The 25,740-nt window shown below is 40.6% G+C and overlaps 1 protein-coding gene across 3 annotated transcripts in view; it reads right to left on the bottom strand.

Moving 5' to 3' along the window:
- MTF2 (metal response element binding transcription factor 2) overlaps positions 1-25,740 on the bottom strand; it is an 83,829-nt gene that overhangs the window by 26,122 nt on the left and 31,967 nt on the right. For 2 of the 3 annotated variants that reach the window (XM_062191748.1, XM_062191747.1), the window contains exons 2-7: positions 11,482-11,680; positions 11,279-11,360; positions 8,928-9,023; positions 8,620-8,720; positions 8,137-8,285; positions 1,331-1,426 (exon numbers count right to left, since the gene is read on the bottom strand). In XM_062191748.1, the coding sequence (XP_062047732.1) occupies positions 1,331-1,426; positions 8,137-8,285; positions 8,620-8,720; positions 8,928-9,023; positions 11,279-11,360; positions 11,482-11,680 (723 nt within the window). Of the gene's footprint in view, positions 1-1,330; positions 1,427-8,136; positions 8,286-8,619; positions 8,721-8,927; positions 9,024-11,278; positions 11,361-11,481; positions 11,681-25,740 lie in introns of those variants that run through there. The other variant, XM_062191746.1, reaches the window with a different exon arrangement.

The raw sequence follows: 25,740 nt of genomic DNA, 5'->3' as shown, positions 1-25,740 counted from the left end.
AGTGGAAGATGGCCCAAGTCCTTGGGCCCTGCACCTGCATGGGAGACCAGGAGAAGCAGCTGGCTCCTGGCTTTGAATCAGCACAGTGCACCAGCCACAGCGCACCGGCCACAGCAGCCATTGGGGGTGAACCAATGGAAAAGGATGACCTTTCTCTCTGTCTCTCTCACTGTCCACTCTGCCTGTCAAAAAGAAAAAAAAGAGTGCCTAGGTTCAAGTCCCACTCCATTCTCAATTCTAGCTTCCTACTACCTGTGTACCCTGGCAGGCAGGCAGCAAGTGATCACTCAGATAGTTGGGTCCTTGCCACCCACATGGGAGACCTGGATTGAGTTCCCACCTCTCCCATCTTTGGCCTGGCCCAGCCCTACCTATTGTGGACATCTGGAGAGTGAGCCAGCAGATGGGAGAGCTCTGTTGTCTATTTCTCTCTCTCAAATAAAAAAATTATAAAAATAATAAATCAAGGTTTTTGATGGTAAATTTATTGCTCTTTTTCTTCCTGAAGTTCACTCTACTATTCCATACTACCTTAATATAAAAAGCAAATTAACTCACCCTATTATAGAATATAAATCAACTCTACTTTTGGAAATTCTTTATGTCCAAGATTTAAATTCTGTCTATAGCAAGGTCCTGTGGTCTTTTCCAATTCTCTGTCACTCTATCCCTTTAAAGTTCTTTCACTAACAATACTTAAAAGCTTTCTGTAATAATATTCAAAAGCAAAACAATTATGTGATTTTAAGTACATTATTCCATATTTTCCTTCTTAGGTGAACTTTACTGTTCTATTTTTAGAAACCTGAAACTGCACTGGCCGGCGCCGTGGCTCAACACGCTAATTTTCCACCTTGCGGCGCCGGCACACTGGGTTCTAGTCCTGGTTGGGGCGCCAGATTCTATCCCGGTTGCCCCTCTTCCAGGCCAGCTCTCTGCTATGGCCCGGGAAGGCAGTGGAGGATGGCCCAAGTGCTTGGGCCCTGCACCCTCATGGGAGACCAGGAGGAAGCACCTGGCTCCTAATCAGCGCAGTGCGCCGGCTGTAGCAGCCATTTGGGGGATGAACCAATGGAAGGAAGACCTCTCTCTCTCTCTCTCTCTCTCTCTCTCTCTCTCTCTTTCTCACTGTCTCACTGTCTAACTCTGCCTGTCAAAAATAAATAAATAAAAATTAAAAAAAAAAAAAAGACCTCTCTCTCTCTCTCTGCATCTCCTCTCTCTGTGTAACTCTTTCAAAAAAAAGAAGAAAAGAAACCTGAAACTGTGCCATAAGCATGATTTATAAGGTCACAAAAATCAATCAGTAAAGTTTAAATATACTTCTCACCTGTCTCCAAATAGCATTGGTTTTTGAAGGCATTGCACACAAGCCTCATGAAACCACTGCTTACATTTGCAGCACTGTAGCATCTTTAAATACCAGCTATAAGAAAAAAAAGTTAGCATTAAAACTTCTTGATCAATTAAAATGTTCATTTTTTAAGCCACAAAGTGGCGTTACCTAGAATACAGTTAAGATTAAAATATTACATTTCGACTACACTTAGTGTTGGATGTTTTCTTTCCAAAAAGAATTTGTAATGTCTACTATTTCATTCCTCTTCTCTATTTTTTATTCATGTAAGTCCTTGAAAATGCATCTACCACTTCTAGTCAACAATGTCTGGTCTACACTAGTAAAAGACATTTCTCTCAAAGCACAAGCCTGGGATTTTCTTCACTTCAATATGCTACAGCAAAGGAAAGGCCAGACTCAGCCATACCACTGATTGCCCAAAATACAAAATGACCTTAGGGAGCTTTCAGATTAGGAACACACCATTTTATATCTTCTACTGTGTTTCTATTATTCTTGTATATAATAAAGAAAAACAATGTGGTTATTTATTAAACCTGGCTAACCTATTTATAAATCTAAGACTCTACAAATGTAATGGTTTTGTGACAGGTTTAGCTTTGTTTCAATACACAGATCTGTTTCAGATAGGTGAAGATGCGAAAACTGAATTTTTCTCTAAGAAAGATAACCCTCTCTATTCAGTTAGTACATGGTTTTCACATGATGATATTCTTATTTGAAAATAGTAACACAGGAGCAGGTATTTAGCCTAAAGGTTAAGATGCCCACATCCCACAATGGAATGCCTAGGTTTGATTCCTAGCTCCAGCTCCTGACTCCAGCCTTCTGCTAATGCAGATCCTAGGAGGCAGCAATGAGGGTTCAAGCTAACTGAGTCACCCAAGTAGGAGATCTAGACTGCATTCCAGCTCCTGGTTTCAGCTCTAGCCACTGTCACATTTGTTGGCTAAATCACAGGAATGCTCTCTCATCCACCTGCTCTCTCATGCTCTCTTCACAAATAAATTAAGAAGAAAATTACTCTGGCCTCAGAATCAGCCCTTAAGGCATTCGGATCCGCCTAAAAAGTCCATGAGAGTATTTCAGGCATGGAAAGCCAAGACACTCTGGCAAAAAAAAAAAAAAAAAAAAAAAACCTAAATGAAAGATCTCTGTGAGTGAGAGCCCAGAGGAAAGAACGGGCCATCAAAGAAGGAGCTACCTTTCTCTAAAGGGAGGAGAGAACTTCCACTTTGACTATGACCTTGTCTAAATAAGATCAGAGTCGGGCGAACTCAAAAGGCTTCCATAGCCTCATGGCAAGAGCCTAGGGTGATTACTGATGCCATAAACAAGAGTGTCAATTTGTTAAATCAACAACAGGAGTCACTGTGCACTTACTCCCCATGTAGGATCTCTGTCCTTAACGTGTTGTACTATGTGAAGTAACAATATAACTAGTATGCAAACAGTACTTTATACTTTGTGTTTCTATGTGGGTGCAAACTGTTGAAATCTTTACTTAGTATATATTAAACTGTATAAAGATAATTGAAAATGAATCGTGATGAAGAATGGGATGGGAGAGGGAGTGGAAATGAGATCGTTGTGGGTGGGAGGGTGGTTATGGGGGGAAAAAGCTGCTATAATCCAAAAGTTGTACTTTGGAAATTTATATTTATTAAATAAAAGTTAAAAAAAATTTTTTTAAACTCAAAAAAAAGAAGAAAATTAAAAAGAAAATAAGGCATTCTTTCTAAATAATGTATTTCCTTTCAACAGCCGAGCCCTCCATTAATTTTAACCCATAAAGAGGCAAAGGCAAGAAGTTCATTATTTGGTCAGGTCACTCATTCATCATGTGACTGGTAAATACTGACTGCATTCCAAATACTCTGCTAAGTGCTTAACAAAAACATACATAGATCTCAACCTCATGATGCTTAACGAATAATTATTTGCCTCATAAAATATTATGTATAATTACATTTACCTATTTTGAAGGAAAAGGATCAATCTTGAGGCCTACTGAATGTGTCTCCTTTTATTAAAAACCTAGATGCAGGTCCGGCACCATAGTGTAGCGGGTAAAGCCACTGCCTGCCATGCTAGCATCCCAGTTCGAGTCCCAGCTCCTCCATTCCTGATCCAGCTCCCTGCTAATGTGCCTGGGAAAGCAGTATAAGATGGCCCAAGTGCTTGGACTCCTGTACCCACATTGGAGTGAGTCCTGGAAGAAGCTCCTGGCTCCTGGCTTTGGATCAACCCAACTTCAGTCTTTGGGGCCACTTGGGAAGTGAACCAGCAAATGAAGATCTCTCTCTCTCTCTGCCTCTGCTCTGTAACTCTTTCAGTAAAAAAAAATTTAAACAAAAAATCTAGACAGAATGTTTCTTAAATCTTCAGGTGATCAAAAACTGAGCAGTGCTACAAAATGTTAAATCACAAATAAAAATTGCATGAAATCAGAAATGACACAGAATGAAGAACTAAAAGTTTATTCACTTGTATATAATTTTCATCACCAAACACTAGCTTTTACAGCATTCTCCTTTAAGCATCCCTGCCTTAATAAACAAGGTGATAGGGAAGAAAGACACAAGAAACCAGTAATTAAAACTTAAATAGGGTCAAATAAAAAATTGTTCGCTGATTTTTAAAAAATGTAGTATATGGGCCGGCGCCACGGCTCACTAGGCTAATCCTCTGCCTTGCGGCGCCGGCACACCGGGTTCTAGTCCCGGTCGGGGCACCGGATCCTGTCCCAGTTGCCCCTCTTCCAGGCCAGCTCTCTGCTGTGGCCAGGGAGTGCAGTGGAGGATGGCCCAAGTGCTTGGGCCCTGCACCCCATGGGAGACCAGGAGAAGCATCTGGCTCCTGCCATCGGATCAGCGCGGTGCGCCGGCCGCAGCGCGCCAGCCACGGCGGCCATTGGAGGGTGAACCAACGGCAAAAAGGAAGACCTTTCTCTCTGTCTCTCTCTCTCACTGTCCACTCTGCCTGTCAAAAAATTTAAAAAAGAATAAAAATAAAAATAAATGTAGTATATGATATACAACTTGGATTAATAACAATTTTTATAAAAAAGGACGATGCCAGAGTTGTGGTATAGCAAGTAAAATTGCTGCCTGTGGGGCCAGTGCTGTGGCACAGCGGGTTAACAACCTGGCCTGAAGCACCAGCATCCCATATGGGCACCGGTTCAAGATCAGGCTGCTCCACTTCTGATCCAGCTCTCTGCTGTGGGCTGGGAAAGCAGTAGAAGATGGCCCAAGTCCTTGGGTCCCTGCACCCACGTGGGAGACCCAGAAAAAGCTCCAGACTCCTGGCTTCGGATCGGCACAGCTCCAGCCGTCGTGGCCAATTGGGGAGTCAACCATCGGATGGAAGACCTCTTTATCTCTCTCTCTGCCTCTCCTCTCTCTGTGTAACTCTTTCAAATAAATAAATCTTTAAAAAAAAAAAACAAAAAAAATTACTGCCTGTGATGCTGGCATCCCAGATGGGTGCCAGTACATGACCCAGCTGTTCCATTTCATATCCAGCTCCCTGCTAATGGCCTGTGAAAAGCAGCAAAAGATGGTCCAAGTGTTGGGGGCCCTGCCACCCATGTCAGAGAACCCAAATGAAGCTCCTGGCTTTAATCTGGCCCAGTCCTGCCCATTGCAGCCATCTGGGAAATGAACCAGTGGATGGAAGATCTATCTGTTTCTCTATAGATAATATTCAAATAAAATTTTTTAAAAAAGAGACTAAAGTTGGCCGGCGCCATGGCTCACTAGGCTAATCCTCTGCCTGTGGCGCCGGCACACCAGGTCTAGTCCCGGTCAGAGTGCCGGATTCTGTCCCGGTTGTCCCTCTTCCAGGCCAGCTCTCTGCTGTGTCCCGGGAGGGCGGTGGAGGATGGCCCAAGTGCTTGGGCCCTGTACCTGCATGGGAGACTGGGAGGAAGCACCCAGCTCCTGGTTTCGGATCGGCGCAGTGCTGGCCGTGGTGGCCATTAGGGGAGTGAACCAATGGAAGGAAGACCTTTCTGTCTCTCTCACTGTCTATAACTCTGTCTCTCTAACTCTGCCTGTCAAAAAAAAATTTTTTTTTAATTTAAAAAAAGAAAGGGACTAAAGTTACTAGTTGATCAGTACAAACTTAACATAAAAAACAATGTAGTATAAGCATGTAATGTACAACATGGCTTATTAACAGAGTTAAAAGTTGATCACTTGGGGCCGTTGTCATGGCTCACTTGGTTAATCCTCCGCCTTGCGGCACCGGCATCCCATATGGGCACCGGTTCTAGTCCTGGCTGCTCCTCTTCCAGTCCGGCTCTATGGGAGACCAGGAAGAAACACCTGGCTCCTGGCTTTGGATCAGCACAGTGCCGGCCGTAGTGGCCATTTGGGGGGTGAACCAACGGAAGGAAGACCTTTCTCTCTGTCTCTCTCACTAACTCTATCTGTCAAAAAAATAAGTTGATCACTTATAAACCCAATATAAATCAGGAGAACACGAGATGACCAAAAGAGGAAATATAATCTCTCTTTACAACAGATGCCTCCCAATGCCAGAATTCTAACATATACTGACTCATTATATTCTGTCAGACTATTTCTGGAAACACTATATTTTGCAATCATGCCCTCCTATTTCAAGAGTGATTTTTCACAACTGGAAAACAAAGACAGACTTTGGACATCACATCACAAAGAATGTTCAATATAAGGGAAATTTTAGCATGGAAGAGAGACTATTATTGCTATATGCATAACAGAATTGGAAAATATAAGTGCTGGCTTGAAATATTTGAAGAGTTACACTTAGGAAGGGTAAGATATATTTGCTTGGTTCTAAGAGCAGAACTAGTATCAGTCATCAAAAGTTAAAGGTAAATTTCTAAATATTTTCAGTTAAAACTCTGGTTTATTTACTTAGCAAACACAATGATATACAAAATTATTGTCTATAATTATGGATGGATAATAAATTAAGTAGTCAATTTCATGTTTTCCTTTTATAATCTTGCTAGATGATAATTAATGATAAGTATTTTATAGCCATCAAAGAATTAGGGAACCCTAGAAATGAAACAAAACAAAACACACACAGGCATTTAGCATTCTGGTGTGGTGCGTTAAGCTGCTGCCTGAAATACTAGCATCCCATATCAAAGCTCTGGTTCAAGTCCCTGCTGCTCCATTTCTAATCCAGCTCCTTGCTAATATGCCTAGAAAAGGAGTGAAAGACGGCTTACATACTTGTAACACCCAAGTGGGAATATCACATACAGTTTTGGGCTCCTGGCTTCAGCCTGGCCCAGCCCTGGCAATTACAGCCATTTGAGGAGTGAACCAGCAAATGGAAGATCTTACTCTCTATTTTTCTCTCTCTCCCTCCCTTTTCCCGTCCCACTCTGCTTTTCAAATAAAAATAAATAAAACTCTAAAATACTTGGCCGGTGCCGTGGCTTAACAGGCTAATCCTCCGCCTTGCGGTGCCGGCACACCGGGTTCTAGTCCCGGTCGGGGCGCCAGATTCTATCCCGGCTGCCCCTCTTCCAGGCCAGCTCTCTGCTATGGCCTGGGAAGGCAGTGGAGGATGGCCCAAGTCCTTGGGCCCTGCACCCGCATGGGAGACCGGGAGAAGCGCCTGGCTCCTGCCTTCAGATCAGCGTGGTACGCCGGCCGCAGCGGCCATTGAAGGGTGAACCAACGGCAAAAAGGAAGACCTTTCTCTCTGTCTCTCACTGTCCACTCTGCCTGTCAAAAAAATAAAATAAATAAAATAAAATATTGCTAACACACAAGGTATATGCTGAATATTGAAGTCAAATACCTTGATTTAAGTTTAAATATCCTACTTATTAAGTCTTTATGACTCGTATTACAGCTCTCTAGTTTATCTGGATGGGATATTTTCAGGTAAAAACTTAGGAAAACTATTTGTATCTTCTTTTTTTTTTTTTTTTTTTTTTGACAGGCAAAATGGACAGTGAGAGAGAGAGACAGATAAAGAGAAAGGTCTTCCTTTGCTGTTGGTTCACCCTCCAATGGCCACTGAGGCCAGCGCATCATGCTGATCCGAAGCCAGGAGCCAGGTACTTTCTCCTGGTCTCCCATGCGGGTGCAGGGCCCAAGGACTTGGGCCATCCTCCACTGCCTTCCCGGGCCATAGCAGAGAGCTGGCCTGGAAGAGGGGCAACCGGGACTAGAACCCGGTGAGCCAGCGCCGCAAGGTGGAGGATTAGCCTGTTAAGCCACGGCGCCGGCCTAAACTATTTGTATCTTCTGAAAATGATACATATGGACCCCTAAGAAATTCAATGTGTAGGAGAGAACAGTAATGGATACTCTCTCTTCATTCTGTGAAAAGAATTTTACCTTGATTCTATAGTTAAATCCCAAACTGTCTCTTTTTCTCTCAAATGATAATATCAAGTTTGCCAGTTTCTAAATGGTTAATCTTATTAAATATGATATCTAATAACACTAGGTAAACTTCATACCTCACACTGGGTCTTAGCTGTATGTTTTCCTTCTATAGTTTATTTTTTGAATTAAATATTTACAGCTCAGCTCATTTCTAAATCAAACATTATCATGAGGTTTTCAAAACATATGGATATGTTCGAAAATTAGATGAGAGCTTTTTTGGGTGAAAATAATTTTTTTTTTTTCTTCTACTTTCCTGACATGTTCAAGTATCTGAAATTCACTATCACTCTCACATTACAATCATTAAAATAAAAGTGTAAGTAAATAAAATTATTTAAATAGCATTAAATAGCTGTATTTACTTACTCTCCAGGGCCTCCGCAATAGCAGTAACACTGCTGGACATTGGTTTTATGACCTGCATCCCATTCAAGGTCAGCCACACTATAGGGTAATGTCTGCTTCATGACTTGCAATGCTTTGGCATTTGGTCCTTTCTTAAGTGCACCACCCCTCTACATTAGAGGGAAAAAAATCATTTGAAAGAATGAAGGCTACAATTTTAAACATTAATTTTATAATTCAAAAATAATTTTACCACTTCTGAAAACATTTTCATCCCAACTTTCTACTGTATCACAAGCATTATTGCCCTAATTCCAATATCACTAAAGTAAGTACAGAAATAATTCTAAATCACTTAGGCTTTATAAGTTAACAACAAATAGCTCCTCTAACAGCACTGATCATTCACTTCATTCAAATAAATTTCCAGCATACACCATCATTACTTTGCTAGTGCCTTACAAATTCCATTTAGGGCTTTAGCCCAAAACACTTAAAAAATACCTTTGTTGTTGTTGCAAAAACACACTGTCGACACAGCCATTTTTCATCTGAATCAATGACACTGGAATCAATATGAGGTGTGTGACACAACTGATGATATCCTTAATTCAAAAAAAGCATAAAGCAAATTCTATTTATTCATAAATACTGCAACACAATTTTAAGAAGGCATTTAATATATTTACAATAGATGAATGAATAGAATAGTATCTTCAAATTACCAATGTGAAATATTTTGTCATTAATCTTCAAAGACATTCAGTAGACAACAAAACTTTTCCACAGGATTAAAAGAAATCAGTGTTTACCTTGGCCACACTTATCACATATAACCATTTCATTGGGAGCTTCTGAATACTCTTCTTGACATATTGTACAGACCATTTCCCCACTTCCACTGGCTCCTGAAATATTTAAAACATACATTAAAAAGAAAGTCATAAAGAATTTCATATAAAACTACTTTGACTTCATGGGTAACAGCTATGTACAATATTTACTAACCAGATCATAATGCCTCACAAGGCAAAGTACTATACATAAAACTCTCCCTTATTTGTGTTCTCCTTAGCTTTAAACTGACTGTACGTTTGTAATTTAAACTGCTTTTTGGCAGAAGGAATAATTTAAATTGCACTCAGGTAGCTTCCCTTATTCATTTCTAATATTCCCACCCTCAGAGGTGAGACTGGAGGAGGGGGCATGGGAGGCTTGGTGAGTACTTTATTTCCAGAACACACATCTATCCATGTATACATACTCACTCATCCTGTAACTTTAATATTATGAAGACTCAAAAAAGGGGCAAACAGATATGTTCTTGTAGATTATCCCTTTCTCTCTAGATTCAGAACAGTTGTTTTTATTAAACTAATTTATGAAAGAAACCCCAATAAGTTACTCTCCACCTTCTGAAATCCAGAAATACAGTATCTAACAATGTACCATAAACAGAAATACACTGCAATGAAAATTAGGCATGCCACAGTTTTTTAACCTGGACCAAAAAAAATCACTTCTTCCTCAAACATTTGTAATCCACACAAGAAAAAACACACAAAATTTTAGAATATGATTTTATCAGTCTAACAACCATCATTTCTAATATTCTCTTCCTATCTATTTCAATATAGTCAAAATCATTAAACTAAGACTTTATTTATAATTTTGTGCAATAGGTCAAACACTGTATTAAGCTCTTGATACATATTACTTAATTCTACAACTAACTTATTAAATAAATACCTTTGCACTGAGATGACAATAGCTAACTAACTCAAGAACCTTCAGAAAGCCCCAAGGCTAGGATTCAAACCCAGATATGCCAGACTCCATTTCATCTCCACCATGAGGCTTCATTATAAATTTTTGTTGCTTAAAATAAAGCTACAGTAAACATTTTTAGCAAGGTTTTTCTTTTGATTTATTTCTTATGAAAATTACAGCTAGAAGTAGATTAGACGAAATAATACAATCACTTTTATGCATTTATTGCAACTGCTTAAGTAATAACCAAAACAGAAATTTATAGTGCCACCAGCATTTCAGACATGTAACAGAAACCAAAACAACATTAGGTATCAGAAGTCCTTTTTAAACTTATGTATCTTAGCGTATGTGTATCTTAATGCTGTTTATTAACATTAAACATTTTTCCCCTTTTATGTAAACTTTTAAAAAATCTTATTAGTCTTTTTTTTTTTTTTCCTGACAGGCAGAGTGGACAGTGAGAGAGAGAGAGACACAGAGAAAGGTCTTCCTTTGCCGTTGGTTCACCCTCAAAATGGCCACCACGCTGATCCGAAGGCAGGAGCCAGGTGCTTATCTTGGTCTCCCATGGGGTAGTACAGGGCCCAAGCACTTGGGCCATCCTCCACTGCACTCCTGGGCCATAGCAGAGAGCTGGCCTGGAAGAGGGGCAACCGGGACAGAATCCGGCGCCCCGACCGGGACTAGAACCCAGTGTGCTGGCACTGCTAGGCAGAGGATTAGCCTGTTGAGCCACGGCGCCAGCCATTAGTCTTGATATATGAAGCTATCTTGATATATATCTGTTACTAGAAGGTTTCTTACAGAGAAGAAAAATACTAAATCTACTTCCCATTGAAATTTGCTAAATTGTGGTTTTCAGATTAATTTGTTCACTTCTGCAAGATTTGGGTGTGCTCCTTTCTGGGTGTTACAAATAACTGAATGGCCAAAGAGTAATCCTTTATCTTTCTAAGGACAATGTAAGAGACCAAGGAAGAAAGAACTACACTAGTAAGTTGTATGGGGCATCTGTTGGACAAAATCCTTCACTTTCAGGGCTTTCTAACTCCACATACCACTGGGTTTCTACTTTTCTGCCACTTTTAAAAAGAACAGGGGGAGAAGAAGACGACAAAAAGGCAAATAAACAGACCTATATTAAACCCACAGGAACCTCTGGAACATGGGAAAGCAGAAAGGGACACACAGCTAATAGAGCAAGACAGGAAGCAGTGTAAGATGTTTTACTCCCACTAGAGATCCAGATCCATGTTTATAAAATGAGGAAAAGGAACACTTTAACCTCTTCTCAAAGTGATAGTGAGTCACTATAGTCAACCATCATTGGAAAATGACATGTTAAATTTCAGTAGAAATCATTTTTTAAGAGAGAAACAGTAACACCTGCCTGTTTGAATGTCCTTCCAGAGAACCCAGGATTTAGAACTGTCTTCAAATATGATGAAGCAGCTCTGTTTCAATATGTTTATCTGCAATACAGAGGAATACTTATAGAAATCTCTTACAATTATAAACATGAAATTAAATTTTAAGATTATTAAAAGTTTACTGCAAAACAGCAAAAGCTATCTTAATATTAAGGTAACTTGCCTTTTTGATAGTTCCAAGATAAAATAAGCCATCTGACCATCTAGCTAGGACATCCTGACCCTCTTCAAATTTACATGCTGGCTTTTTGGCTTTATGTCCATCCTGTAAAGACAGCTTGGTCAAGGATGTTGGGGTCTTTTGGTTTCGACGTAAAGGAGACCGCTTGTGGACCAGTGAATTACCTGCCCCTGTAGAGTCTCTGTTTAGGGAATAAAAAATCTATTTAAGATTTACTTGTAGAGCTTATTTTATACCAATGATATATTTCATGTGTTGAATCAAGAAATCCAATTTATTAAAAACCTTAAATTGAGGAAAAATATAATAATACCTCAAATCACAAATGTTCTCCAGAGGGTATAAAATAAAATGACAGCAACTTTCAATATTCACTCATTGCCTACCCTAAGTGAGAAGAGGATCCAGCAGCCCCTGAATACCATATTCAGGGCAGCCGTCATCAAAATAACAGCTGAAAGTTCAGGTAGGCAGGCCGTAAGTCATAAGCAAAGGATACCTTAAATCTCATGACTGGGCTTAAACCTCTTAATTATGACACGTGCAGCTAAAACACACTAACCAGTGACTCTGGGGGTAGATAGGTATATCCACACTCATTGGAAGAGCAATTATGACCCTGTTTCTACAAGGAATCACCAGATAAACAATCATCACCACTTTTTAATACATCCATCAAAAAGCTGAGCCTTCATTGACAGTGTATCACAATCCTTTAAGTATGCAGATTCAGAGTTAAAAAAGAGAACCACTTGTAATCTATAAGCTGTACTTTGGAAATTTATATTCATTAAATAAAAAAAAAAAAGAACCACCAAAATTTCATAAATGCGTACTTAAATGAAGTGTATTATTAAGAGCATTTATCTTTTTTAAGCAAAAGACCTGAAAACTATATCCTGAAAAATTACATTCTAATACATATTAGTCATTCCATTAACAGTGCAGTATACCTCTATGAATTTTCTTCAAAGTACCAAAGCAACACATGGTTTCATTTATCTAACTTAAATCTTCCACTAAATAAACATACAATGACATATAAAATTACATTGACAATAATCCTAAAATAGCAAAATAGTTTAGTAAAAATAAAACAAGCAGGGGAGGGGAAAAATTCAATACCTGAGAATTAGGAATGCCTAATTTCAAGACCTAAAATTAAATATATTCCAGGAAACTGTAATATAGTATAGTACAGATGAGCCTCGAAGACACTATGATAAGTGAAATAAATCAGACTATTGTTTAATTCTACTTACATGAGGAACCTAGAGAAGCCAAACTCATAGAAATGGAAGTAAAATGGGAGTAAGAGTATGAGAGGAGGCGGGAGGTAGAGGAATTTAATAGGTGTAGAGTTTCAGTTTGAAAAAAATGCATTTTAAAACATTTGAAAAAACAGTTAACTGCTATCTTCCCACATCTGTTGACAAATAAAGCTTACATCCAAGAAGTTCAACAAATGCCAATCAGGATAAATCAAAAGAGATCTACAACTAGTCACAGCATACAAAAAATGAAGACATAAAGAAATCTTGAAAGCAGCAAGAGATAACTAACGTATCACATGCAAGAAAATCCCAGTAAAATTAACTGTTGACTTTTCATCAGAAACAATGAAGACCAGAAAGCAGTGGGAGGACATATTCAAAGTGCTAAAAGAGGAAAAAAAAAAACCTAAGAATCTTAAATCCAGCAAAATTTTCTTTCAAAAACGAAACAGATTCTTCCAGAAGAACAAAACTTGTATTATATAGTACAGAACCTTATAAGAAATATTAAAGGAAGTCTTTAAGGTTGAAAGCAAACAAATCCAAACGAAAATTCAAATTCACATAAAAGAAATAAAGATATTAACTAATTATGAGACAGTATGAATTTATAGCTCCTCCAAAGCAAGTATACAAAGCAATTTTGCATAATTGCACTGTTAGGTTTAAAACATACACAAATGTAACATTTTTGACAATAACAGCACAAAGGAGGTGTATGGGAGCAAACCTGTCTTATAATGACACACGGAGCCCTCACTGTAATACAATGGGTTAAACCACAGCCTGCAGCATCCATATAGGAGTGCCAGTTCAAGTCCAGGCTGCTCAGCTTCCAATCCAGATCCTGGCCAAAGCACCTTGGAAGATAGCATCAGGTGGTCCAAGTATTTGTGCACCTGCCATCCACGTGGGAGACCTGGATGGAGTTCCTGGCTCCTGACTTCAGCTTGGCCCAGCCCCAGCTGTTGCAGCCACTTGGGGAGCCAACCAGCAAAAGGAAGACAAATGTCTCAATCTCTCTCTCTGCTTTTCAAATAAATAAAATCTTAAAAAAGAAACAGACAGAGAGAGAAAGAAAATGATACAAGATGTTAAACCCAAATGAACAAATGAAGAAAACCAAAACTGGTAAATAAAATAAATATAAAACGAAGTCATTTCAACAAAATATCTACCACATACAGAGGTCAGTTACTATTTCAAGTAAAAACTGTGTTCTTTACTTTAAAAAAACAAAAACTTACATTTATTTGAAAGGAAGAGGGGACAGCCAGAGGGAGAAATAGAGGGAAAGAGAGATCTTCATTTGCTGATTTACTCCCCAAATGGCTGCAATAGCTGGGGCTGGGTCAGGCAGAAGCCAAGAGCCAGGAACTCCATGTGAATCTACTATGTGGGTGGCAGGGAAATGAGTACTTGAGACATCATCTGTTGCTTCCCAAGCACATTAGCAGGGAGCTAGAACACAACTGGAGTAGCTGTGACTCAAACCAGCGCACTCAGACATAGGATGTGGGAATCCCAAGTGGCAGCTTCACCAGCTGCACTGCAATGCAGTCCCCCAATCAATGTTCAAAGAAAAAGCTCCTAGTTCAGCTGGCAATTCAAACAATGGCACTTTATGCATACTTCCCATTTCATGATAAATGATATTAAAAACTTAAAGTTCAGATTTAATGACAATAAATTTTAATGGTTCAACAAGAATGTTCTTGCATGAGATAAGATTGTGTTTTTTACTGTGCTACATGACAATGAAGAATACTATGACAATTTGATATCACTCCGTTGTCCCATGTTAAAGCACAAAGCAGTTTTATCTAACATTGTTTTTTTTTAAATCTGTACAAACGCCATCATAGTGGAAAAGGCAGAAACATTTTAGTATTACCATGAAAATAGTTATGACCTTGCAGATCCCCTGAAAGGATCCATGGGTCACATTTTGAGAGCCACTATTATAAATAAAGGAATGAAGACATTGCTACTCAATATACTACTGTCATAGTCAGCAATGAGGAAAAGGTACTTTAGTACAATGATTAGAGGGGTTAAAGGTTTCAGCATTTGACAGAATGAGTGTTTAAAAAAAAAAAAAAAACTAAATGTGGAGGATCAAGCACAGGAATTTTACCCACAGGAATGCTCAAGACCTGGCTGAGAACTTTTTCCCAGGAAAACAATTTAATGCCTTCAGAACACAGTATGAAAATGACTCTAGTGGCAAGCAACTTTTTTTAAAAAGCTCTAAGTCCAGTGGCTGTGTGAGGGATTTTGTGTCCCTTAACTAACCAAACCCTGAACAACATAATTAATTATGGGTGAGAAAAGTCCTCAACAGAAGGCCAAGCAAATTGTGCTAGTACCTACAATCTTTCAATTCTAAAAAAAAAAAAAAAATAAACTGTACAAGAAAACCAAGTTACAAACATCCCATATTTCATAGGTTCTATTATTTGAACAAATTCTCTTTATTCATAATTTTCTTTTCTCCACTGTATCACTCGCACTGCATAGCATATCCTCAGATGGGTCCTAAGATATCAAACATTTTAAAATCTTTCCACCTCCTAGCGTTTCCACTCTATTTCTCTTAGTATTCCTGGTGTGATGGGTTTCAAAAGGATATAACCTAATAACTTAAAACTTTGGGGCAGGAGTTTGGCCTGGTGGTTAAGCTGCCACTTGGAATGCCTACATTGGAATGCCTGGGTTTGAGTCTCAGCTCTGCACTCAATTCCAGTTTCCTGCTAATGTGCACCCTGGTATACAACAGGTGATGACACAAGTAGTTGGGGCCTATCAACTACATGGAAGACCCAGACTGAGTTCCTGCCTCCTGGCTTTGGTCTGAACCTAGCAAAGGCATTTAGGGAGTTAACCAGTGACGAAAGCATACATAAACACATCATACGCACGCGCGCACACAAACACAGACACACACACTCACTTTCTCTCTCAAACAAATAAATTTTAAAAAATTTAAAATTCCCAGTTCTTTCCCAAAAAAAAAAAAAAATTTTTTTGCAAGGTTGTTGGTGGGGGTAAAAAAGAAAACTAAAAATCTCTTGATATTTTGTGACCTCTTCCTACCACTTCCATTTCTCTTCTCCCATTTAGAGTCAAACCTTTTAGGAAAAGTTATACACTCTGTCTCCACTCTTAGTCTTCCCTATTTAGTCTTCAGCTCACTGCAACCCACCCAACCTCAGTCTCCACCTAACAGGAAATGTCTATCAAACTTTTATTCACAATTATAGTCTCAATGTTCTCCATAGGACACATATATAAGTAAAACATAATACATGTATGCGGATTTACAAAGTTCAAGGTAAGAAAAGCATGTTGAAGGTACTATATTTTTTTCTAACAATGACTGCACAATCTCAATTTTGCACTAAGGAATAATTTTTATATTTAAGGTAAATACATACCAACCTTTTATCCACATAAATAACATAAAACTTCATTATAAATAGATCTCTAAAAGCCTTTTCCTTTTAAAATTTCTTTATCCAAAGAATCTTACAGACAACAAAAAAAGGTAAATGGTCTGTAATACTACAGCAAAAAAACATAAGCAGAATACTTCTGTACATCCTGCCCAAGTTCCTCTCCCCATTCAGAACCCCCAAAGTGAATTGATTACCACCCCTCCTTTCTTGAATATGACCTTTATTTAGAAGCAAAGTTAAATTTTCTATTTTTATGTCCTTTTTGATTACAACAGTAAAATATGTAATACAGAAACACATAACTAAAGATAACTCCAAGGGTGGATGCCATGGTATAGTAGGTTAAGCCACCACTTAGGACACCCATAACCCATATCAGATTCATCCATCTCTCTGCTAATGTGCCAGGGAAGCAGCAGATGATGGCTTAATTTGAGTTCCTGCCCCACCGTGGGAGACTCACATGAACTTCGGGCTCTTGGCTTCAGACTGGCCCAGCCCCAGCTGTTGTGGGCATTTGAGGAGTGAACCAGTGGATGAAGACTGATCTAGCTCTCTCCTTGTCACTCTGCCATTCAAATAAATATTTTTTTAAGATTTTATTTATTTATTTGACAGATAAAGTTACAGAGAGACTGAAAGGTCTTCCTTCCGTTCATTCACTCCCCAAATGGCCACAACAGCCAGAGCTACGCCAATCCAAAGCCAGGAGCCAGGTGCTTCTTCCTGGTCTCCCATGTGGGTACAGGGGCCCAAGCACTTGGGCCATCCTCTGCTGCTTTCCTAGGCCATAACAGAGAGCTGGATTGGAAGATGAGCAACTGGGTCTAGAAACAGCACCCATAAGGCATGCCGGCACCACAGGCAGAGGATTAACCCAGTGTGCCACAGCGCTGGCCCCAATAAATAATTTTTTTTTTTTTGACAGGCAGAGTTAGACAGAGAGAGAGAAAAAGAAAAAGGTCTTCCTTCTGTTGGTTCATCCCCAAATGGCCGCTATGGCCGGCGCACTGCACCGATCTGAAGCCAGTAGCCTGGTGCTTTCTCCTGGTCTCCCATGCGGGTGCAGGGCCCAAGCACTTGGGCCATCCTCCACTGCCTTCCAGGGCCACAGCAGAGAGCTGACTGGAAGAAGAGCAACTGGGACAGAATCTGGCGCCCCAACCGGGACTAGAACCTGGGGTACCAGCGCCGCAGGTGGAGGATTAGCCAAGTGAGCCGCGGCGCCGGCCACTAATTTTTAAAGTGAAAATGTCCTGTGCTATCTTCTCCAGCAAAACAAAACTATTAATCTGTTCATTTTTCTTATGTATATAATTCATATAAGTTTAATTTTTGCAAAAGTTAGACTATATATACTGTTCTATAATTTTTCTCACATGGCAATGGATCTTGGACAACATAACTACCATCTGTTAAGTATTAAAAGCTTAGGAAGGGGCAATAAGCCTAGCCATCAAGTCACCCTTGTCCTACATCGGAATACCTGAGTTTGATTCCCAGCTCCAGCTAACTCCAGCTTCCCACCAATGCAGACCCTGGGAGGCAGCAGCGATGGTACAAATAACTGGGTTTCCAGCACTCAAATGGGAAGCTTGGGTTGAGTTCCTGGCTCCCAGTTTCATCTTGACTCCGCTCCAGCTGTTGTGAACATTTGGGAAGTGACTTAGCAGATAGGATGGCTTAAAAAACTGTGCTTGTGTGTGTGTGTGTGTGTCTTTTTGCCTATCAAATAATTTTCAACAATAAAAGTATGTAAGAAAATCTTTTCATCAGTTGATTGGCTACTTTCCACCTATTATCCAACAGAGAAACATTTAGGATCTTTCCAATGTCTTATACCACAAGCAGTAACACAAAGCTCATTTTTCACATTTCTAACTAATACATAAATTCACAAAAATTACTACATCAAAAATGCATATTCTTCCTTTTTTATTATGAAAGTACAACATACATAAAAATAAACAAAACAAATATAATAAAACCATCCAGTACCTACTACTAACTTTCAATTTTCATCTCATGGCCAACACTGTTTCATTTATACACCCATGTCCACCTACCATCCCCAACTAATGTATAGTTTTTAATGTCATACATAGCAAAATTATTCTCCCAGAAGTTATTAACTCTCAATGACACTATCAGAATAGTATACTCGATGGCTTACACCTTCAAAACGGAATGTTATCATTCCTTTGCTCTTTGACAAACCATGAGCATGTACTCACTCTCTATCTCCATTTCTATTATTATTATAAAAGCATTTTTTACAGGTCAAAACTTTCTATGTATTCTGAAAACTGCAGTTCATGTTCTTTGCCTATTTTTAAATTGAAACATTAATCTGTTTTGTAATAGTTTGAGTATATTAAATATCATCAATAAGGCCGGCGCCACAGCTCAATAGGCTAATCCTCTGCCTGCGGCGCCGGCACACCGGGTTCTAGTCCTGATCGGGCCACCGGATTCTGTCCCGGTTGCCCCTCTTCCAGGCCAGCTCTCTGCTGTGGCCCAGGACTGCAGTGGAGGATGGCCCAAGTGCTTGGGCCCTGCACCCCATGGGAGACCAGGAGAAGCACCTGGCTCCTGGCTTTGGATCAGCATGATGCGCCGGCCGCAGCGGCCATTGGAGGGTGAACCAACGGCAAAAAGGAAGACTTTTCTCTCTGTCTCTCTCTCTCACTATCCACTCTGTCAAAAAAAAAAAAAAAAAAACTCAAGCCTACTGAAAAGTACTAAAACAGCACAATGAACTTTTTGCATATGCTTCAACTAAATTTCCAATAATTGTTAATATTTTACCACATTTTATTTGTGTCAATAGATATGTATACATATATTTTACCTGAACCATTTGAAAATAAATGGCAAGCACTGGTTTTGAACTTTATGCGAATAAATTTATACTTTAGGTGTTACTTTGTATATTTTTTCATTATTACACTTGTAAGATTAATCCATGTTGTTCTAAGAGCTATATTTTGTTCATTTAACATTACAGTGTATTATTTCATGCATTTACATATCAGATTGTTTTTATCCCTAACGTGTTTTTTTTTTGTTTGTTTGTTTTGTTTTTGACAGGCAGAGTGGACAGTGAGAGAGAGAGAGACAGAGAGAAAGGTCTTCCTTTTTGCCGTTGGTTCACCCTCCAATGGCCGCTGCAGCTGGCGCACTGTGCCCATCCGAAGCCAGGAGCCAGGTGCTTCTCCTGGTCTCCCATGCGGGTGTAGGGCCCAAGGACTTGGGCCATCCTCCACTGCACTCCCGGGCCACAGCAGAGAGCTGGCCTGGAAGAGGGGCAACTGGGACAGAATCCGGCGCCCCGACCGGGACTAGAACCTGGTGTTCCAGCGCTGCAGGCGGAGGATTAGCCTAGTGAGCCGCGGCGCTAGCCTATCCCTAATGTTAAACAGACATTTGAGTTTTCTCAAACTTTTCCTATTACAAATAATATTGGTTTCAACATTGCTGAATATGTCCCTTAGTATGTGTGTGCATTTCTTTTAGTTTTATAATCTAACAGTGGTAGAGGGAATTACATATACAAATCTTTAGTTTTACTATATAATTCAAAGTGATTTTTCCAAAGGCAATGTTATTCCCTATCCCTCAGCAATGTATTTGAGTTTCAGGGCTCTGAGTCCTTTCTATCACTTGGCATCAGGCTTTTAAATTAAATTACTGCCAATCTGATATATGTACAACACTATCTCTACTAATTTATATTCCCCTTATCACTAACAAGGTAGAACCTCTTTTACGTTTATTGACAAAATGCTGTCTTCTGTAATAAGTGATATTAATAGATAACTGTTATCAAATATGTTATTTTATAAATGTATACTGGGGACCAATTGTGGTAGTAGGTTAACCTTCCACCTGCAGCGCCAGCTTCCCACATGGGTGCCAGTTCAAGTCCTGGCTGCTCCACTTCCGATCTAGCTCCCTGCTAATGGCCTGGGAAAGATGGTCCAAGTGCTTACACCCTTGCATGAATGTGAGAAACCCAGAAGAAGCTCCTGGCTCCTGGCTTCAGATCAGCCCAGCTCTAGCGTTACAGCAACTTTGGGAGTGAACCAGTGAATGGGATACCTCTATCTCCCTCTCTCTTTAACTCTACCTCTCAAATAAATAATCTTAAAAAAAAAAAAAAAGAAAGAAATGCATACTGAACTTTTTAAATGTGTAATGTCAGTTTATTTTCAAATATTTCAGCACAAAAAAGTAATGACACAGGTAACACACTTCATTGGTATAAAATGTTCCTTGGGAATATTTTAAATCAAAAAGTACCAAAGAACTTTGCAGATAAAAATATAAAATCTTGGAGCCAGCAGTGTGCATAGCAGGTAAAGCTGTCACATGTGGAGCCAGCATCCCACATAACTCAAGTCCATGTTGCTCCACTTGCGATACAGTTCCCTGCTAATGCTCCTGGGAAAGCAGAAGAGGATGGCCCAAATGCTTGAACCCATGTACCCACGTGAGAGACCCAGATGAAGCTCCTGGCACCTGGCTTTGCGCTGGCCCAGGTCCAGTCATTGCAGCCATTTAGGCAGTGAACCAGCAGACTAAAGATCTCTCTCTCTTTCTCTCTGTTCCTATCTCTGTCTATGAGCAGCTGAGATGTCCATGTACTATATCAGCATGCCCAGGTTCACTGCACAGCTCCACTCCTAACTCCAGCTTCTTGCTAATGCAGTAATGCTTCAAGTGATAGTGTTATAGCCACCCAAATGGGAGAACAGAACTGACTTAAAGGATTCTGGCTTCCACACTGGCTAAGAGCCACAGTGGGCATTTAAGGAATGAAGCAGCAGACTGGGGAGGTCTCACTCTCTGTCTCCTCTCTTCTTGCCTATCAAATAAATAAAATAAATGTATTTAAAAGCCAACTAAGTTAAAATAAACAAACAACAAAGCCTGTAGTCTGTATCTTTTCTCCTTTTTTCTGAAAGGCAGAGACAGAAAGAGATCATCTGCTGGTTCATTTCCCCAAATGCCTTCAACAGTTAGGGCTGGACCAAGCCAAAACCAAGAGCCCAGAACTCAATGTGGGTCTCCCACATGGTAGGTATCAGGAACACAACTACTTGAGGCATCAACAATACCTCCTAGGGAGTGCATTAGCAGAAAGCTAGAAATCTGAAGCACAGCAGGTACTCAAATCTAAGCAATCAAACACACAACCTGGAGAGTCTACTTCCATTAGAAAGAAAAAAAGGAAGATCTGACTAACCTGACACTATGACATAGTCCAGACAAAAGACATTCCGTACTGTTAAGGAAAATACATTAAGACCAATGCAACAGAATGAGCTGTGTGACAAAACTGATGTATTTACATATAGAAAATTGATGAATTACAAAAGTAACATCAAACATCAGTACAGAAAAGACGTGTTTCGTAAACAGTATAAATATTTAATAAGCCAGCTTATTTAAATACAGAAAAAGTTGCACTGCTAACTCATAACATATAAAAAGGTGAACTTCAGATAAAGACAAAGTGAGGCCAGCGCCGCAGCTCAATAGGCTAATCCTCCACCTGCGGCGCTGGCACACCGGGTTCTAGTCCTGATCAGGGCACCGGATTCTGTCCCGGCTGCCCCTCTTCCAGGCCAGCTCTCTGCTGTGGCCCAGGAGTGCAGTGAAGGATGGCCCAAGTCCTTGGGCCCTGCACCCACATGGGAGACCAGGAGACGCACCTGGCTCCTGGCTTCGGATCAGCACAGCGCGCTAGCCATAGCGCGCCGGCCACAGCAGCCATTGGGGGGTGAACCAATGGAAAAGGAAGACCTTTCTCTCTGTCTCTCTCTCTCACTGTCCACTCTGCCTGTCAAAAAAAAAAAAGACAAAGTAAAATGTAAACTTTGAAATCTAACCAAAAACTGTAGAATGTTGTTGTGATGATGTGTTCAGAGTACACATTCAACACAGATCTTTCAAGCTTATTAATGAAAACAGAAAATTTATATAATTTATGCACACTGTAAACATACATAGAAAATGCCATATATTTTTAAAAGACAACATACATTTGCAACAATATACTTTTAATATACTCAAAATGAGTATGTCCAGACAACTGATAAATGAGAATGGGGATCCAACCAGGGACTGAGAAAACTAGATCTAAGTAATCATAGTCTTAGGATAACATAGTATTTTCTTCTGCTATCACTACGATCTAATTTCATCAGCTGCTCATAATATGAGTCAAATCACACTTTAAGAGCAGACATGACACCTAACATCTAGACAGGCAACAAAAGAAAAAGCAGACTCCATCAAAACTTTAAAAACATCAAAAACAGTTATCAAAAACCAGTTATCAACAGAGTAAAAAGGCAACCCACAGAATGAGAGAAATGTAAGGGATTAACAACCAGAACATACAGAGATTCCTAGAACTCAACAACAAAACGAGAGCATTTGTCCTAGCATTGTACCAGCTAGGATAATCACATCCCTTAACAGAGTGCCGGGGTTCAATTCCCAGCTTTTCTCTGCTGTGGACCTCGGGACACAGGGATGATAGCCTAAGTGACTGGGTTTCTGCCACCCAAACAGAAGACCTGTGAGTTCTCAGCAGTAGCAGGCATTTGAGGAGTGAGCCACAGAATGAGGAGTGCATGTTCTCTTTCTCTTTCAGGCTGCAGGATGGGTTTTCTCTCTCAAATTGATTAGCTCTCTCTCCTCCCCCCCACCCCAAAGACGGGCAAGGACCTGACTAGACATTTCTCCAAAAGACGACAAACATAAATGACCAAGAAGCACATAAAGATGCTCAACATCACTCACTAATAGAGAAACATAAGTCAAAACTGTAATAACATCTGTCACTGATTACGATGGTTACTATTTAATAAAAAAAAAAAAAAACAGGAATAGGTGTTGGTGAGAATGCAGATAATCTCCAACCATTTGGCACTGCTGACAGAACAACTGTGGAAAACAGTATGGCAAGTTTCCAACAAAAAATTAAAAACAGAATTACCATATGACCCATCAATCCACTATTGGGTATAAAACGAAAGGAACTGAAAGCAGAGTCTCAAGAGAGATCAGTACACCAACATTCACAGCAACATTATTTACAAAAGCTAAAATGGGGAAGCAACTCATTGTGTCATGGATAGGCAAAATGTGGTATACATACAACTCAATATTATTCAGCCCTATAAAGGAGGGAAATCCTGATATACACTACAACATGGATAAACCTTGAAGATATTATGCTAACAGAAATAAGCCATTCACAAAAAGATAGACACTGTATGATTCCACTCAAGATACTTAAGAGTAAAGATCACAGAGACAGGGCCAGCGCCAGGGCTCAACAGGCTAATCCTCTGCCTGCGGCGCTGGAACACCGGGTTCTAGTCCTGTTCGGGCCACTGGATTCTGTCCCTGTTGCCCCTCTTCCAGGCCAGCTCTCTGCTGTGGCCCAGGAGTGCAGTGGAGGATGGCCCAAGTGCTTGGGCCCTGCACCTGCATGGGAGACCAGGAGGAAGCACCTGGCTCCTGGCTTCGGATCAGCGCGGTGCACCGGCCGCAGCGGCCACTGGAGGGAGAACCAACAGCAAAAAAGGAAGACCTTTCTCTCTGTCTCTCTCTCTCTCACTGTCCACTCTGCCTGTCAAAAACTAAAAATTTAAATTAAAAAAAAAAAAAAAAAAGCCGGCGCCGCGGCTCACTAGGCTAATCCTCCGCCTTGCGGCGCCGGCACACTGGGTTCTAGTCCCGGTCAGGGCACCGATCCTGTCCCGGTTGCCCCTCTTCCAGGCCAGCTCTCTGCTGTGGCCCAAGAGTGCAGTGGAGGATGGCCCAAGTTCTTGGGCCCTGCACCCCATGGGAGACCAGGAGAAGCACCTGGCTCCTGCCATCGGATCAGCGCGGTGCGCCGGCCACAGTGCGCTACCGCGGTGGCCATTGGAGGGTGAACCAACGGCAAAAGGAAGACCTTTCTCTCTGTCTCTCTCTCACTGTCCACTCTGCCTGTCAAAAAAAAAAAAAAAAAAAAATCACAGAGACAGAATGTAGAATGGCAGTTGCCAGGGGCTGAGGGTCAAGACAAATGGGGAGTTACTGTTTAAAAGGTATGGCGTTTTTAGTTTTACTAGATTTAAAGAAATATGTAGATGGATGGGAGTAATGGTCGTTAACCTTCTGAATGTATTTTTTTTTTGGACAGGCAGAGTAGATAATGAGAGAGAGAGACAGAGAGAAAGGTCTTCCCTTTTGCCGTTGGTTCACCCTCCAATGGCCGCTGCGGCCGGTGCATCTCGCTGACCCGAACGAAGCCAGGAGCTAGGTGCTTCTCCTGGTCTCCCATGTGGGTGCAGGGCCCAAGCACTTGGGCCATCCTCCACTGCCTTCCCGGGCCACAGCAGAGAGCTGGCCTGGAAGAGGGGCAACTGGGACAGAATCCGGCGCCCCGACCAGGACTAGAACCCGTGCCGGCACCACAAGGCGGAAGATTAGCCTGTTAAGCCACGGCGCCGGCCTTCTGAATGTATTTTAATACTACTGAACTATATGGTTAAAATAGTAAAATTTGTTGTTTGTATTCTGCCTCAATAGAAGAAAAAAATGAGTAAGAAAAAGAACAGAAATTGTCACTGCATCCAATGCTAGCAATAGCCATATTCTGAGATTGCCTGGATAAAAAAGTTTCTTGAGACCACATGGAAATCAAGGATTCAAGCCACTACTTCAAGTTTAGTACGCTCACAATAAACAAGACTCTAACTCAAAAACTTGGAAATTGGATAATTAAAAACTAATGTGGTTTACGGGAAGCCTGTTACTAATTCTTCCCAATCTACTCCTTGATTTATTACTTCAGCTAACTATAGGAGACTATCTAAATAATTAGTTGTGAGACACTGCAGAGTTTATTTAATATAAGATAACCTCTGAGGACTACTGTGAGACTAATATTTAAAAAAACAAAGGTTAAGGCCGGCTCTGCGGCTCACTAGGCTAATCCTCCACCTGCGGCGCCGGCACCCCAGGTTCTAGTCCCGGTCAGAGTGCCGGATTCTGTCCTGGTTGCTCCTCTTCTAGTCCAACTCTCTGCTGTGGCCCAGGAGTGCAGTGGAGGATGGCCCAAGTCCCGCGTGGGAGGCCAGGAGGAAACACCTGGCTCCTGGCTTCAGATTGACGCAGTGCCGGCCGTAGCAGCCATTTGGGGGGTGATCCAACGGAAAAAGGAGGACCTTTCTCTCTGTCTCACTCTCTCACTGTCTAACTCTGCCTGTCAAAAAAACAAAAAAGCAACAACAACAAAAAAAAAAAAGGTTAAGAACATGGCATATATAATTTCTCAATAAACTGATGGAAGAAGAAGCCATCAAGAAACTAGACCTACTTTCAGTTTGATCTTTTTTGAAAAATATTTTGAAAAATATTTAATGACTGCCTGGGCTAGACTCCTAGGGAATGGTGAATAAGGTAGAAGGCACCAATCCTAAGGGCACAACATTCTGGTAGGA

Source organism: Lepus europaeus, chromosome 5 (assembly GCF_033115175.1).
Source record: "Lepus europaeus isolate LE1 chromosome 5, mLepTim1.pri, whole genome shotgun sequence".
Lineage (NCBI taxonomy): Eukaryota > Metazoa > Chordata > Mammalia > Lagomorpha > Leporidae > Lepus > Lepus europaeus.
This window is presented reverse-complemented; position numbering and strand designations above follow the sequence as displayed.